This window comes from Aethalodelphis obliquidens, unplaced genomic scaffold, assembly GCF_003676395.1.
Source record: "Aethalodelphis obliquidens isolate GAN/ISIS:26980383/991018 unplaced genomic scaffold, ASM367639v1 scaffold63, whole genome shotgun sequence".
Taxonomy (NCBI): domain Eukaryota; kingdom Metazoa; phylum Chordata; class Mammalia; order Artiodactyla; family Delphinidae; genus Aethalodelphis; species Aethalodelphis obliquidens.
The window spans coordinates 3,794,731-3,808,621 of NW_020838007.1; the positions used below are offsets into that span (position 1 = coordinate 3,794,731).

At 51.5% G+C, this 13,891-nt stretch overlaps 2 protein-coding genes across 31 annotated transcripts in view; one reads left to right on the forward strand and one right to left on the reverse strand.

Moving 5' to 3' along the window:
- The window catches only part of MPPE1 (metallophosphoesterase 1), a 28,232-nt gene extending 14,414 nt beyond the window's left edge, over positions 1-13,818 (forward strand). For 16 of the 30 annotated variants that reach the window (XM_027088663.1, XM_027088669.1, XM_027088662.1 and 13 more), the window contains 9 exons: positions 346-529; positions 642-710; positions 789-911; positions 1,510-1,650; positions 2,555-2,733; positions 4,245-4,310; positions 4,662-4,811; positions 6,044-6,225; positions 6,570-7,532. In XM_027088663.1, the coding sequence (XP_026944464.1) occupies positions 346-529; positions 642-710; positions 789-911; positions 1,510-1,650; positions 2,555-2,733; positions 4,245-4,310; positions 4,662-4,707 (808 nt within the window). In that variant the 3' untranslated portion in view covers positions 4,708-4,811; positions 6,044-6,225; positions 6,570-7,532. Of the gene's footprint in view, positions 1-345; positions 530-641; positions 711-788; positions 912-1,509; positions 1,651-1,747; positions 2,153-2,554; positions 2,734-4,244; positions 4,311-4,661; positions 4,812-5,265; positions 6,226-6,569; positions 7,533-9,189; positions 11,200-13,257 lie in introns of those variants that run through there. The other 14 variants (XM_027088676.1, XM_027088680.1, XM_027088666.1 and 11 more) reach the window with 14 other exon arrangements.
- Positions 5,003-13,891, reverse strand: part of GNAL (G protein subunit alpha L) — a 71,654-nt gene continuing 62,765 nt past the window's right edge. Inside the window, exons 6-12 of the mRNA XM_027088692.1 lie at positions 9,712-9,766; positions 8,887-8,960; positions 8,397-8,455; positions 8,018-8,138; positions 7,133-7,263; positions 5,835-5,902; positions 5,003-5,360 (exon numbers count right to left, since the gene is read on the reverse strand). Of these exons, the coding sequence (XP_026944493.1) occupies positions 5,214-5,360; positions 5,835-5,902; positions 7,133-7,263; positions 8,018-8,138; positions 8,397-8,455; positions 8,887-8,960; positions 9,712-9,766 (655 nt within the window). The 3' untranslated portion in view covers positions 5,003-5,213. The remainder of the gene's footprint in view (positions 5,361-5,834; positions 5,903-7,132; positions 7,264-8,017; positions 8,139-8,396; positions 8,456-8,886; positions 8,961-9,711; positions 9,767-13,891) is intronic.

The following is a 13,891-nucleotide window of genomic DNA, read 5'->3' on the forward strand; positions in this document are numbered from 1 at the left end:
TTTGGGCTCCTCTGGCCCAGCTAGCTCTGCAGCACACCTACCCCCACCAGATTTTAGGCTTTGCTCTGTTGTCTTATTTCACGTCATCTCCAAAGGGAGCCAGGGTGTGTGGGTGGGTCTTCGTCTCCCCATTTTACAGCCGAGATCCAGGCATACAAGGTCAGACGCTCAGCGTGGCGGTCACCTGGGACCTTTCACACGTTCAGGGTGGAAAAGCCTTTACCGCGTCTTGGACTTGCCCAGAGATGCTGTTTTGTCCTCTTAGCATCGTCTGCACCTGCAGACACAGCACAGCCAGGCTGAGACTTACAGCTGTGCTGGGGTTTCTTCCCTGTGGGTGTGTAGCTTCTGTGTCCCAGGGACACAGTCGCCAGTGGACAGCACAGGTGGCCCATGGCTGATCTCCTGCCCTTGCCTCAGTTTCGTGATGGTTAACAGCATCGCACTGGAAGGGGACAGCTGTGATATCTGCTCTGGAGCAGAGGCTGAGCTCCTGGAAATCTCTCACCGGCTGAACTGCTCCCGGGAGGTAGGACCCCACACCCTCCCACCCCCAGGGCATGGCCTCCCTGCCTTCCCTCCCCACTGTCCACCGTCCAGTGAAGGCAGGGGTGTGAGTTAAGGGCCTGACCTCTGACCAGCAGGAGCATCGCCCCCAAGAGTGTGGAGACAGGCAGCGGCTGCCGGCCTCGGCCCCCATCCTCCTGCAGGTGAGGGGGTCCCCGCCCGTGTTTGGAGGAAGCGTCCAGGGTCTTATGATCCCCTGACTCCTCTCTGACCCTGAACAGCACTTCCCGCTTTACCGGAGAAATGACGCCAACTGCTCCGGGGAGGACGCGGCACCCCCCGACGAGAAGTACACCCCCTTCAAGGAGCGCTATGATGCGCTCTCCCAGGAGGCCTCGAGGAAGGTTTGCTGCCTCTGGGACGCAGGGACGTTGGGGACACAGGGACGCGGGGTGGGACAGGCAGTGCCTGCACAGCTGTTTCATCCTCCCGCCCCCCCGCCCCCTCCCCAGGAAACCCACTTCTGTTCCCTAAGATCTAGTTAATAACGTTCTCAGCTATTCTTTATTCTGTTTTCCTATCACCACGTATTTGGGAAGGTGAATGACACTTAGAGTTAAGTTTTTAGGGACTTAATTAGAATGTGCTTTCTTAAGTGTGTGTATCTGTATGTATATATTCACACGAATATTGATATACTATATGGTGTATGTAATATGCAGAGCAAGTACATTTATGAAGTAGATTTATAAAAATATTTATAAAGAGAAAATATAATTGAAAATATGAAATCTGGGATGAGAAGAATAGATTCTCCCTAAGAGCCTGAGCTCAACTTTTGGTGGAGTCTAAACAGCCCAAAGGGTTTTCAGGGCCGAGGGAAGTGGGCCCGCCCACCTGCGGGGGCTTCATGGTAGCCACGGGGCAGTGGCCGCGGGGTGGTGTCTGTGGTGGTGGCCCTGGGCCCCGGCTGCACTCTCCCCACCTCTGCTGTCACTGCAGCTGCTGTGGTGGCTCCGGCCGCGCCTGGTCCTCAGTGGCCACACGCACAGCGCCTGCGAGGTCCTGCACGGGGCCGGCGTCCTGGAGGTCAGCGTGCCATCTTTCAGTTGGAGGAACAGAAACAACCCCAGTTTCATCATGGTACGTGAACCTTTATTTTCGTCTCAAAGCTTTCATACGTATTTAAATCAACACAGTGATCAACTACTGAATTGCTGCAATCTGTGAAAATACACAGAAGCTGTAAACACCACCCCCCTGGCGTACCAGCAGGAACACCTCTCAGGGGACAGTTGCGGCTGCGCAGGGACACCTCGAGGCGTCTCATCCTGCGTCCCTGCAGTGCCCTTGGGTACCAGCTCTGCCTATTCCGTTTTCTAAGGAAGCAGGGTCATCTTGTGTTATTTTCCAAACACGCCCATTTGTTCTGACAGAAAAATGCTACAGCTCTTGCACATTTATTAAAGATGTTAATTAGTGATGACCTGAAGCTTCAGCTCCTCTCTTTGACCCATGAGTCCAGCATCCAGGTCACAGTGCTTTCATGTCAGGGGCTTTTACTTCATAACAAGATGGGGAAAACCTCCTGTTTTCAAATTCAAAGTAAAACAAAGTTCCCCACTGTCATTCCACATAGCAAAAACATCTACCAAAAAAAAAAAGAAAACAAAAGCCCACTGAGATGCCTCCAGCACACGTATTTCTGGTAACAGTTGCTTATTTCAGCATCAAGTGGCGTGAACAACAGCCGTGTCCTGCTTGTTCCTGGATGACCACTGATGCTAAGTCTCCAGGCCTCTCTGAACCCCTCTGCCATGTGCCCCCCCGGGTTTTAGAGGAACCCCCCGTGCCAGGGGCTGGATTCAGTGGAGGTCAGCTCCAGGTCGTGTGCACTCGGCACACTGGGACCCAGTGCTTGGGGGCGGGGGGTGGCTAAAGGCTGTGCCCTCGGTCTCAGGTGCCTCACGCCCAGCGGCTGCCTTTCCTCGGTTGGGTCTGTGGGTTGGCGCTGTCACGGCAGCTAACGGTCTCGCTTACTCTCCAGGGCAGCGTCACGGCCACAGAGTACGCCCTTGCCAAGTGCTACCTGCCCTGCGAGGACATGGTTCTGACCACGTACTGCACGGCGGCCGGGGGCCTTGTGCTCCTCACGTTAGTCCACGCTGGGCTTGTAGCCTCACCTTTTCATTTCGGTTGGAACATGCTCAGAAAATTTAAGACCACGTGAGTAGCAGGAGATGTTCTGCACTTAGTAGTAAGTCCCGAAGCCAACGAAACTGAACTTCGGGCAGTGCTTACGGAGGGCGAGACCAAAGTGGGCCATGGGCACAGCTCGTAGGATCTGGGTTGCTGGTGCAGAGTACTGCAGAATCAATAGTTGATTGTGCTGTTCTCACGCTGTGAAAATGGGACTTGTCTCTACAGCTGGTCTGTCTTCTCGTTTTATCAGATATATGTGTAATCAAAGATTGTGTCTGTACAGTGTGTAAAAGCTATGAATGTCATCACTTGCATGCACTAGACAGCCTTCCTTCCCCAAGACGGAGGGTTAGCTGTTCACAAATGCTGGGTTTGCTTCTGTCCTCCTATGAGTAGTTTTCAAGTTCTTATATTTTGTAAAGCTGTATACTTAAAATAAAATACAGATGCTACAAGCAGGAATACATTGTTCTCAAGGCTTTTGTATTTCTGTGCTAAATTAATGGAATCAGATTTTTATTAATTAATTAATTTTTTTTGGCTGCACCACGCGGCATGCAGGATCTTAGTTCCCTGACCAGGGATCAAACCTGTGCCCCCTGCAGTGGAAGCACAGTCTTGACCACTGTACCGCCAGGGAAGTCCCTGGAATCAGATTTTTAGATGAGTGTAATTTTCTCTCCAGCAGACCAAGTTGTTAAATTTGAATTGAATGCCTGTCAGTGATCAAAAGAAACTTGAAAAATGGACCAGGAAGAGGCTTTTTGTATTTAAAAATAAATATGCCGTGGTAATTTTAAACCGGATAAAATGTATTCTTTTTGTGTTTTTTTCCCTAAGAGTCTGGCTCTTCAATCAGACTTTTAAATAGGAAGTTTAGTTACAGTGGAATTGTTGAATAATAATGCATGTAAAAATATACAATTTCATTTTTTTGGGTGTATGTGTGGGGCTGTAGCTCTTCAGATTTTCATGTTTTACTTTGAAAATGCAATGGAAACTGAAAATCATTTCCACTTTATATGTCTCAGTTCAACTGAGAGTTTTATGAAATAATCAAGGATGACAGGAACAGGAATTCGATGATAATGAAATAAAAAAATGGGATGGTGCATTGTCTGTAAAGTTGTCATCCTTTATTTCATGGAAGAGCAGTATTTAAATGTGGATGAGTTTACAAAGGATTATAAGATGCTGCTTTATAGAGTAAACTTAAAAATATTAAAGACTAAAAGACGAAATGGAAGTTAATGCAGTAACGCAGGCTAGGCTGCCCCATCTCTGCATTTGTGTTGTTGAAATATAAGCTTGGACAATTTAAAAGATTGTCTTTGACCTGAGAAAACCGCCCTCAAGGCCGTGGATAGACGAGAATGGCTTTCTAGGTCTTGAGCTGGATGTAACTCATGAGGCTGCATTTGCAAGTCTTTCAAGGTTGAGAAACAGCCATGTATTTTGACTGTGTATTTCAAATAAAGGCTTTGTAATGTTCCTTCTTCAAAAGGCAAATCACATTCTATCCTTTGATTCTCCAAGCCTGGAACAAGCCTGGAACCCTTGTCTTTTTCTCACTCTTTGTTTACGATGAGACCTGTGGTCAAGTAAGTGGTTCAAAAACTTTGACTAAGGGAATGGGTGACCTTGGAAAAGTCTTTAAATTGCCAGATAATTGAGAAACATGTTTTCTGGAGAGAAAAAAACATCCTTGGTTCCCCGAAAGAAGCTTGTGATGTGGGTGTGGCATTTTGTGAAATGTGGATGATTAACGTGTATCATTTATATTTATATAAATTTATATATATATATATATATATTTATCAAGGAGTATTGTTAAAAAGTACCAACCTGATAAAATACCCTAAACTCTCTATACACCATTCACTCCCTTTCTCAGAGCGAGCGGCAGTATGATGACAGCTGTTCAGCACAACAGAAACACGTTTCTTTTACAGGGACAGCCATAGTCAAGGCACGGAGATCTACAGGGATTTTCCTTGAGTAGTTATACAAAATAATATTACATTTCGTGGTCTGTACAGTGTAATAAACCAGCAGTAAAACAACAAAAAGAACCTATGAAAGGAGGCCGTTGCCTGAGCAGCGTGAGTCTGGGGACCATCGTGGATGGGACACGTGTGGCCAGAGCGAGGGGGGGGTTTCTGCTGATGTGTGGATGGTCAGAGGGGCTCTGACACAGAGGCTGAGGCCAGCCGCCCCTGGAGACAGGACTGAAGGGGGTTCTGTCCCCACTGCGGCTTGGGGGCTCCTCTGAGTCGTGGGCCCATGGGGTCAGAAGGGCGACGCCCCATCACGCTTGGGCCAGTGCGTCTTCCCATCTGCCACGTTCTCCACGAGTCGGGGCCCCCTCACCCCCACACAGACCGGGGCGGGGTGGTGGGGGCAGAGGTGGCCGGGGGCCCGGAGGTCACGAGAGCCCGCACAATGGACGGGGACTCGCTGCTCTGTGCCGGGTGGCCCTGGGGCGCGGGGCGGGGCTGGGGGGCTCACAGGAGCTCGTACTGCTTGAGGTGCATCCGCTGGATGATGTCCCTGCAGTCGTTGAAGACGCGGCGGATGTTCTCTGTGTCTACGGCACACGTGAAGTGCGGGTAGCAGTAGTGCTTGCCGTCGCCCGTGGCCGTGCTGATGCGCTGCGGAGATGCAGCCCGTCAGCTCCGGGGGACCGAGGGCGGGGGGTGGGGGCGTCTGTGTCAGGACTGAGCCCCCCATTTCTCACTTTTTATGTAAGTTTGAAATCATCTCAAAATACAGAGTTTTTTGAAAAAGGGAACGTCTGAACCTGAGCAGGTCCGTTTCCATGTGACCCTTGAGCTGAGGAGAGGCCACACCCCGCATCCCACTGAAAGGCAACATGCAAGCGGGGTCGGTCATCTCAGTGCTGCCCCGGGGCCTGTACCCTGCCCGTTCCTGCTGGGAAGTTGTGTGACCTGAGGTCGGAAGTCCGACCTCTCTGAGCCTCCGTGTGCTCAGCTATGAGATGAGGGAACGACACCTTCCCATCCCTCATTGTTTGGGGGAGATTAAATAAACTCGTGAGAGACTAAGTGCAAAGAGCGGGGTCACCCTAAGGTGGCAGGACAGCAAAGGGCAAGGAAAATGCTCACCAAGAACAGATCCCGGATGAAGAACTTAGCTCTTGTGACTTTGGGATCTTCTCCCGCATCTGGTGTCGCTGTAGAAAATCAAAGGGAATTTTATTTAAATGACATGACACACAGATACAGCTGGATGGAGGCTGTGCACACAGCACGGAAGCACACGGGCCATGCAGCCAAAGACTGAAACGTGACCTTCGTCTCTCTCCTCCTCCCAGGTCACTTTGACTTCAACAGTGGTTTATGTTTGGTGCCGGGTGAACAGCTTCTACTCAAGTCAGATGAAGCGTCTCACTGACTGGTGAGCCGGCCCCCAGTCGCCTGCACCTGGTGAACCGTCCTGCAGGGAGGGCTGCCAGCTCATCCTGAGACTTCCCAGGAAAAATGCTGACCAGACAGGGTAAGGGGAGCGAGGGGCTGGTTCCCAGGAAAGGTCAGAGCAGGCCCGGCTGCTGCGGGGTGGGTGGCATGGGGGCTGGGGTGCTCCCAGACGGCGGCTACTACCCGGGCCCAGGAAGCACCCCGCCAGGCTGGCTGAGGTTGGTGCAAAGACCGCGATAGGTTTCTTAACTTCTAACTGAAGTTTCTGGGAGAGCCCCCTTCATCCTGCTTTATCCAGTTTGGGATTAAACCTTGAGGAGTGGGGTTATTTTGCCATAAGCAAATCCCTCCTTGGAGACTCTGGTGGCCCAGGAAACTCAAAACCCAAGAGCAGCCACTGGAAATGGGTCCCGACTCCTCCAGGTTTCCCAGACGGGACCTTCCCGGCTTCAGCACTGAAATTCCCACGTCCCAGGAGTCTCACAGCCTCCCGGGACGGCTGGTCACCCGATGAAGTCACCATGCTGTGGCCAAAGTCATCGCTGGGGACAGAGGCCTCAACACGGTGGTCGGCAGCGGGCAGCTCGGGACAGAGGTCACTGCTGCCCCGTCCCTGCGGGCCTGGCCGGAGTGACTCAGACAGCGACTTCCCGGTCAGTCACTGTGCGGGGTCAGCAGGCAGGTCCAGGCGGACCGACCGACACGGGGCCCCGGGAGGCAGAGCTTCCCTGCAAACCCCGCATTCACGTCAAGCTGCCCTTCCTCCTCCTGCTCAGCGTGGACCAAGCTGAACTCTGCAAATTTTACAAATGGGACCCTAAGGACATTTTAATACTCTAAAAGCTAAGGGTGGGGCAGGAGTCAAGAAGATTGATCTAAATTAACTGAGTTTCCTAGATTCATCAGAACCGTAGGAATTACAGTTACAGGGCTATGGAAAGACAATTCTTTCCCTTAATCACAAGATACTTATTCTGGAATCTTACCGTCTTCAGGAACAGTATAATTTGCGTACTCTGGGAAATAGTCTTCAATCTTTGATTTCCCTGCCAACACTTTTTCTGCCAGCATATCCTGTTTGTTCAAGAACAAGATGATGGAAATGGTCCGTAACCACCTGGAAAGGAGCAGGAAACACACACAGGTGTGGGTGCACTGCCTGAGCAGGCACCTCTGTCGCAGGCATTATCCATGGAGAGGACAACGTGCTGCCCTCCGGACGAGGCGCTGGGCTTGGGATTATTTGGTGCCCCGGAACCTCAGCCCCCACTCCATCTGCACACAAGACTCCCTCATGAGGATAAACTCTCAGGAGGAGGATTCAGCTCCACAGGGCTGTACTGGCGCCAAAGCCAAGGTTCACGTCAGGAATAAATAACGCTCGGATTTGTGTGGTGTAATTTACTAGTAAAGGGTCAGAAAAGCGGGAGAAGTTAAAGCTCTCACAACAACAGAAACAGAATAGATGGTCACGCAGGGCATCTGCGGCTCTTGGGCGAGGAGCTGGGTGTTGAGGGTCTGGGTGGGGACCTGTCACTTCGCTGACAAGTCGAGGGAGGGGCTCAGGGGTCATCGAGTCATGAGCGGATGTTTTAAATGGGCGCTTTTTGCATTTTAAAAACCAAACGAAACCAATTTTGAACCGTATATAACCTTAGGCTTCCAAATCAGAGTTCTGGATTTTTGTGACAAAGTCCCATCAGCTTCACACCCCCATCTTAAGTAAGTCTCTACATTAAATGGACTGAAAGAAGCTTCTTATGGTTTTAGAAGATTTATCACAAGGAAGGACTCCATCAGAGAACAAAGATGAAAGCAAGCCCAGAGGCATTTTTAAACGCAGCGGGAGACTGAGTTTACTGTCTTGTCACCTGTTGTTCCAGATGCTCTCGAAAAGGTCCAGGGACTCGCGCAGGCGGTTGGTATTGTTATCTTCCCGGATCACCATGTTGTAGCTGCTGCAGGCGGCCACGTAGATGATGGCGGTGACGTCTGGGTGGGAGGAGTGGGGGAGGCACCTTGGTTATTTAGAGCAGTTACAGCCACCCATGTCCGGGGAGAGCTCCCTTGTGATCGCAGAATTGACCCGGGGCCCCCAAACTAGCAGAGACATTGTGACCCCAGGATGCTTAACTTCCGTATTCATGGGACTAAGACACTTGATAGGTGAGTGGATTGAAAGCTACTGAAACACAGCAGCAGGAGGGAGTGTGGGTTTGTCCCCATTTTATTGAGAGAGGGAGAAATCACCATTGAAGCACTGGATCCATTTTCTTCTCTCGTCCCTCTGGCCTCCGACGTCAAACATGCTGGGGGAGAACATGGGTTGGGGGGTGCCGTTAGCCGGGGGCGGGAGGACATCTGCCCTTTGCTCTCTCCCTCCCCCTGGCCCGTGGCTCTGCTCCCCAGGTGACCTTGCAGACGGGCCCAGCGGGGCCTCCCCAGTCTGGCCCAGATGGGTGTCCACACCCCGGTATTTCTCTGATCCCGGCCCTTAGCCCTGTGATCAGTGGCTGCTTGGCTCTCTTTCCCCCTGGGCAGCCCCTTGCCTGCGTCCTCCTCCTCTGCACCTGACTGAGGCCACCGGGCTCGAGTGCCTCCCTTCCCTGCACTGACACCTGGGCTTGCGGGCGCGCACACGGGTTTGCAGCACTGCAGGCCCGGGATCGCCCGGTATCCAGGCCACTTCCCCGACCCCAGGCCTGGGGGGCCCGCGGGAGGGTCCTGCCCACACGCTTACTGGAAGTTGACCTTGTCCACTTGGAATCGTGTCTCGAAAATCCCTGACGTCAGAACTCTGCACCTGAGGAGGTCCTGGGGGCAGAGAAGAGAGAAGCAAACAAGTGACCCCTGTCCTCAGGAGGACAGCCCGGGGCAGCCACAGGCTGCGAGTGTCCCAAACAGCAATTCTCTCCATCGGAAAAGAAACAGGACTTAAGAGACCAAGAGACAAATGCTCTTGGTCTCGCTCCCCGGAGAAAGTCACAGTTAATGTACTGGTTTGGTCTTGGAGACTTGATGGCTCTGCTTTTATTTCCTTTAGAAGCTTCTTGTAATCACTCCTGAGTGTTCCCGACTGACACCATGTCCCCAACAGCCCGCCAGTGTCTGGGGAGAGGCGCCCGTCCCGCCAGCTGCCGCTCCGGATCAGACTCACTCTCTCTCCTCTCACAGTTCTAGTCTCTAAGGTAAAAGATGATGAGAAAGCCGTACAGTTTCACAAGGCTGACACCTCTGCTGGCCTGTCAGGTGTCAGGGTTTCTTTCCTGGTCACCGGATCTATTAGGATGTAAACTGGCCACCGCAGTGACTCTGGAAGTGGAGGGCGGTGGCCCCTGTGAGCCCGATGAGAAGTGTGAGGACAGACTCGAGGGGCAGGCTCAAGGCCAGGGTAACTGAGCTCCCAGGGTCGGCCTCGTAGAGGGATGGACTCCAGGGGACGACCAGGAGCTCAGACCTCGGTGGGGGGGGGGGTGCGCAGGGAGCCTCCCGGAGGGGCATGGCTGGGCCCCGAGGGTACAGTGTCCTCCGGTTCGGGCGGTGGTCGCGGCCCAGCCCCACCTACCTGGTCTGTGGGCGTGTAGTCCACCAGGCTGACGCTGTCAATTCTCTCCAGGAAGCTGAAAAGAAAGCCAGACGTGCTTGGGACCGCTCTGGGGACGCCTCTGGGCTGGGGGGCAGGTGTGCAGGGCCTGCACGAGCCCAGGGGGACGGGGCAGCCACGGGCCAGCAGCTTCCCGCGTTCTTCCTGGACACATGTCTCCCCAGCAGGTCAGAGTCCTGAGGGTCCTGATCTGTCACGGTGGGGGAGCGGGGGCCCAGGCCTCTGCCCTCCCTTGACAGGTTTGACATGTATTTGTCTTTCTGTTTTATCGTCTGTCTCTCCCTCCAAACGTGGGACCCACAGGGCAGATCTGGCTTGTTGGCCGGGTTTCCCCAGCGCCTGTGGGGCAGCCCAGCCCCTGCATATTTGTGGGATGAAGTGAGCAGGGGGCTGTGAGGCCCAGCCTGCAACCGACACAGGAAGACACAGCGCTGGTTAACCAGTGAGCAAAGGACCACTTCTCGAGGGGTGGGGGCAGCAGAGTGTGTGATGAGCGGGCGGGGCTCTGAGTGCCCCGGCGGAGCTCTCCTGGTCGGGGGTCCCTGTGGCTGAGGTGGGGCTCCGGCCCTGGGGAGAGTGGATGTGACCTGGATCAGGGAGACTCGGCCGGAGTCCCTGCCTGGACAGCTCGGGGTCCACTGTTCCGGATCTGGAGTAAAGTCATGGTGGGCCTTTCTCCCAGCCTGTGTGCCCGTGAGCTTCTGCACAGAGGGGGGAGCACCTCCACACCTCCACACAGTCCCCCTCCCCAGCCAGCACTGCAGGCCCTTGAGCTGCTCACAGGAGGAGGTGGGAGTGCAGAAGACCCCAGAGGAGCCACAGGAGGGGACCCCTGAGAGCTGAGTCTGGTTTGAAAACCACAGTGCACTCTGGCCCAGTCCTTGCCAGCCTTGCATTTGGTGGAGTGGAGGGCACCTCAAAGTCCACCCCGACCGTCTAGCAGGACGGGAAAGGGGCAAGAAGACTTGAGTCTGTGATGAAGGGGGAGGGGTGTCTGCCGAGGTGGGGAGGGACTCTAGACTATAGCCCAGAAACCTGGGGGCTTCGGTGGGGAGATGAGCCACCCCCCTTCCCTGTGTATGGATGTAATAATTTGAAGCAGAAGTGGTCTGTCCTCTCGGCAGGGACATCTAATATGAGAAGGTGATACAGATACAGATCATCTCTGATCGAAAGGGCTGGAAGGAACTGAAAATCAAACCAAATATGAAGCCTTCAGCCCTGGTTAGAGGGTAGGAGGCGCCCGATTTCAAACACGATGCAGACAGGGTGGAGGGGGTGGGTGAATCTATTCAGATGGTAATAACGGGTTAAGTAGAAACAATGACGTGTGGTTAACAAAAAAGACATCAGAAGTTGTTGAAAGATCAGAGACCGCCTTCCCAAGGACACGTGGGAGTACCTTCCTGACCACTTCCTGACCGCGACTAAGGAAAGATATACCATCTGTCCCCACCCCTGAGCCCGGGGTGAGTGTCCAGGGTTCCTTCCAGCTCTGGTACTTAACCACCTGAGACCTGACCGGCATCAGTGAACATTTCCCAGAGCATCTTCTGAATTGTTACTGATGGTGAATAGTCCTCTGAATTCATGGATTTCAAGTTTGTGCAATGGAAGTAAAATGTGAAAATTCCCTGGATGTGAATGTTTCCCTGGACATTTGAGAGCCTCTCTAAGGAGTAAAGGCTAGCAGTTGATTTCTGCCAGACTTTTGACTTAATCTTTGGTTCAGTTGGTGTATTTCCCACACGTTGTAGTAGGACTTCTTCAAACTGGGGCTCTTAAGATAATATATAGAGAAAGGAGTTGTAAAAGGATCTTCCAAATCATGCACAGAATTTTGTATGACTAAAATTTAAAAGGTTTTGTCCCTAAATATACCACTGCCTGTTATGCCATAAAATTAACAAGATCTAAGAATTCCACTTGTAGACCATTCACTCCCACTAGATAAAGAGTCGCAGGACAATAACAAAATACAATTATAGAAAGTCACCCCCCGGACTTCGCCGGTGGTCCAGTGGTTAAGACTCCGTGCTCCCAATGCAGGGGCCTGGGTTCGATCCCTGGTTGGGGAACTAGAGCCCACATGCCGCAAGTAAGACCCGGTGCAGCCAAATAAGTAAGTAAATAAATAAATATTAAAAAGAAATGTCACCCCACCCCCACCCTTATGGTCACTTTAAGAAAAGCAGTTAAAAGGCAATTTACTTTGATTTCTCTTCATTGTTTCCTGCTACAGCTGAGGATATTTGTGTTTACAGAAGTGTTTTTATTTTGGCCACTGGGATCCCCTTCTGCTCGACATGGGCACGAAACAGCAATTCACTCTTCATTTCTCATCTGTCTGCCACCCCAGTAACTTGGGTTCTTGTGGGCCGGGGGCGGGGGTTGAGGGGGGGATGGTGAAAAGATGAAGCTATCCTGTTAAGTGCCTTTGAACAACTGGATCTCAGGAAAGGCACCAACGACGTTTAATTAAAATGTACTTAAAATGATTTATGAAAAATGCAGCAAGTCGGAGCTGTGTCAAGCCAAGTGTCAACTACAAACTGGCATTTTCCATTGGCCCTTGCCATCTACCTCTACAAGGATTAACTCTTGTGCTGCTGCAGCTGCTGACTGTCAACATCCCCTGAAAGGAGTTCAGGTGGACAGCAAAAACAAGGCACTCTGTGCTCCAGGAAAAACTGGCAGAACAGGTCTTCAGAGAGTTGGATGTTTTCAGAAGCTGATTTTATGAGCCCAATTCTTCTATCTGTTCGTATCTAGAAAAGCACTAAAATCCTTCATGGTGACGACTGCTCCTCGTGACTAGCAGAAACCTTCTGCAAAATAGTATGTGCTCAGTTGCATGTACTCCCCCTTCACCAAAATCACATATATACTGACCTTCCCCCGCTGCCTCTTTGGAGCAGTTTCTCAGAGCTATCTGGGATGCTGTCTCCCGGGCTGTAGTCCTCATTTTGCCCCAAATAAAACAACTCACAACTCTCACGTGCATTTTTAAAATCGACACAAGTAAAAACCCTTTTCTCAGTGTCTTACTGAAATTCACTTCATGATGATGTAAAAAATTTGATGTAAAAAATACTGGAGGAAAACGTTAGCAGTAGTGACAGAGCATCAGCCTGATCTAATGTGCAGCAGGGCTGAGATCCAGGCCACGTCAGAGGTGGTCCTCGGACCAGAGCCTGGGCATCGGGATTGCGGCTGAGCCAGAGCCAGGGTGGATGAGTGACCCACGTGCCCTTGGATGTCTCAGAAGCATCATGCCTTTTCCTCCCCTGCCCTGGCCTGTCCTCTCCCGTCACCTGGATGGCACACCTGATGACTCACATCCTGTTCCCGCCCTCAGTCAACCCTGAATCTGGCCTCCGAGCCCTTTGCAATGCGTCCCATCTCTTCCTTGTTCTTCTTGATGTCAAACCCTCCACTCCAGTCAAATCCCCACGTAGTTTTCGCTTTTCAGACCTTTGTGTAATCCCCACTTTTTTTTCTTTGAAGCCTCAGATTGAACCCAACCTCTTCTAAGAAGCCAATTCCACGGAACAGAATTGAGAGCCCAGAAACAAACCCACACACATACGGACAACTGATGTATGACAAAGGAGCAAAGAACATACGGTGGAGAAAGGATGGCCTCTTCCATAACTGGTGTTGGGGAAGCTGGACAGCTACATGGAAAATAATCACACTGGACCATTACCTCACACCCTACATAAAAATCAAACTCAAAATGGATTAAAGACTTGAACGCAAGACCTGAAACCACAGAATTCCTAGAAGAAAACGTAGGCAGTATGCTCCTTGACATTCGTCCTAGCAGTATCTTTCTAGATATGTCTCCTCGGGCAAGGGAAACAAAAGCAAAAATAAACAAGTGGGACTGCATCAAGCTAAAAAGATTCTGCACAGCAAAGGAAACCAGCAACAAAACAAGAAGACAACATGCCAAATGGGAGAAGGTAATTGTAAATCATATATCTGATAAGGGGTTAATATCCACACTATATAAAGAACTCACATGACTCAATAACAAAAAAACAAACAACATGATTTAAAAATGGGCAGAAGTGCCAAAGAGACATTTTTCCAAAGAAGACGTACAGGTGGCCAACAGGCACATGAAAAGATGCTC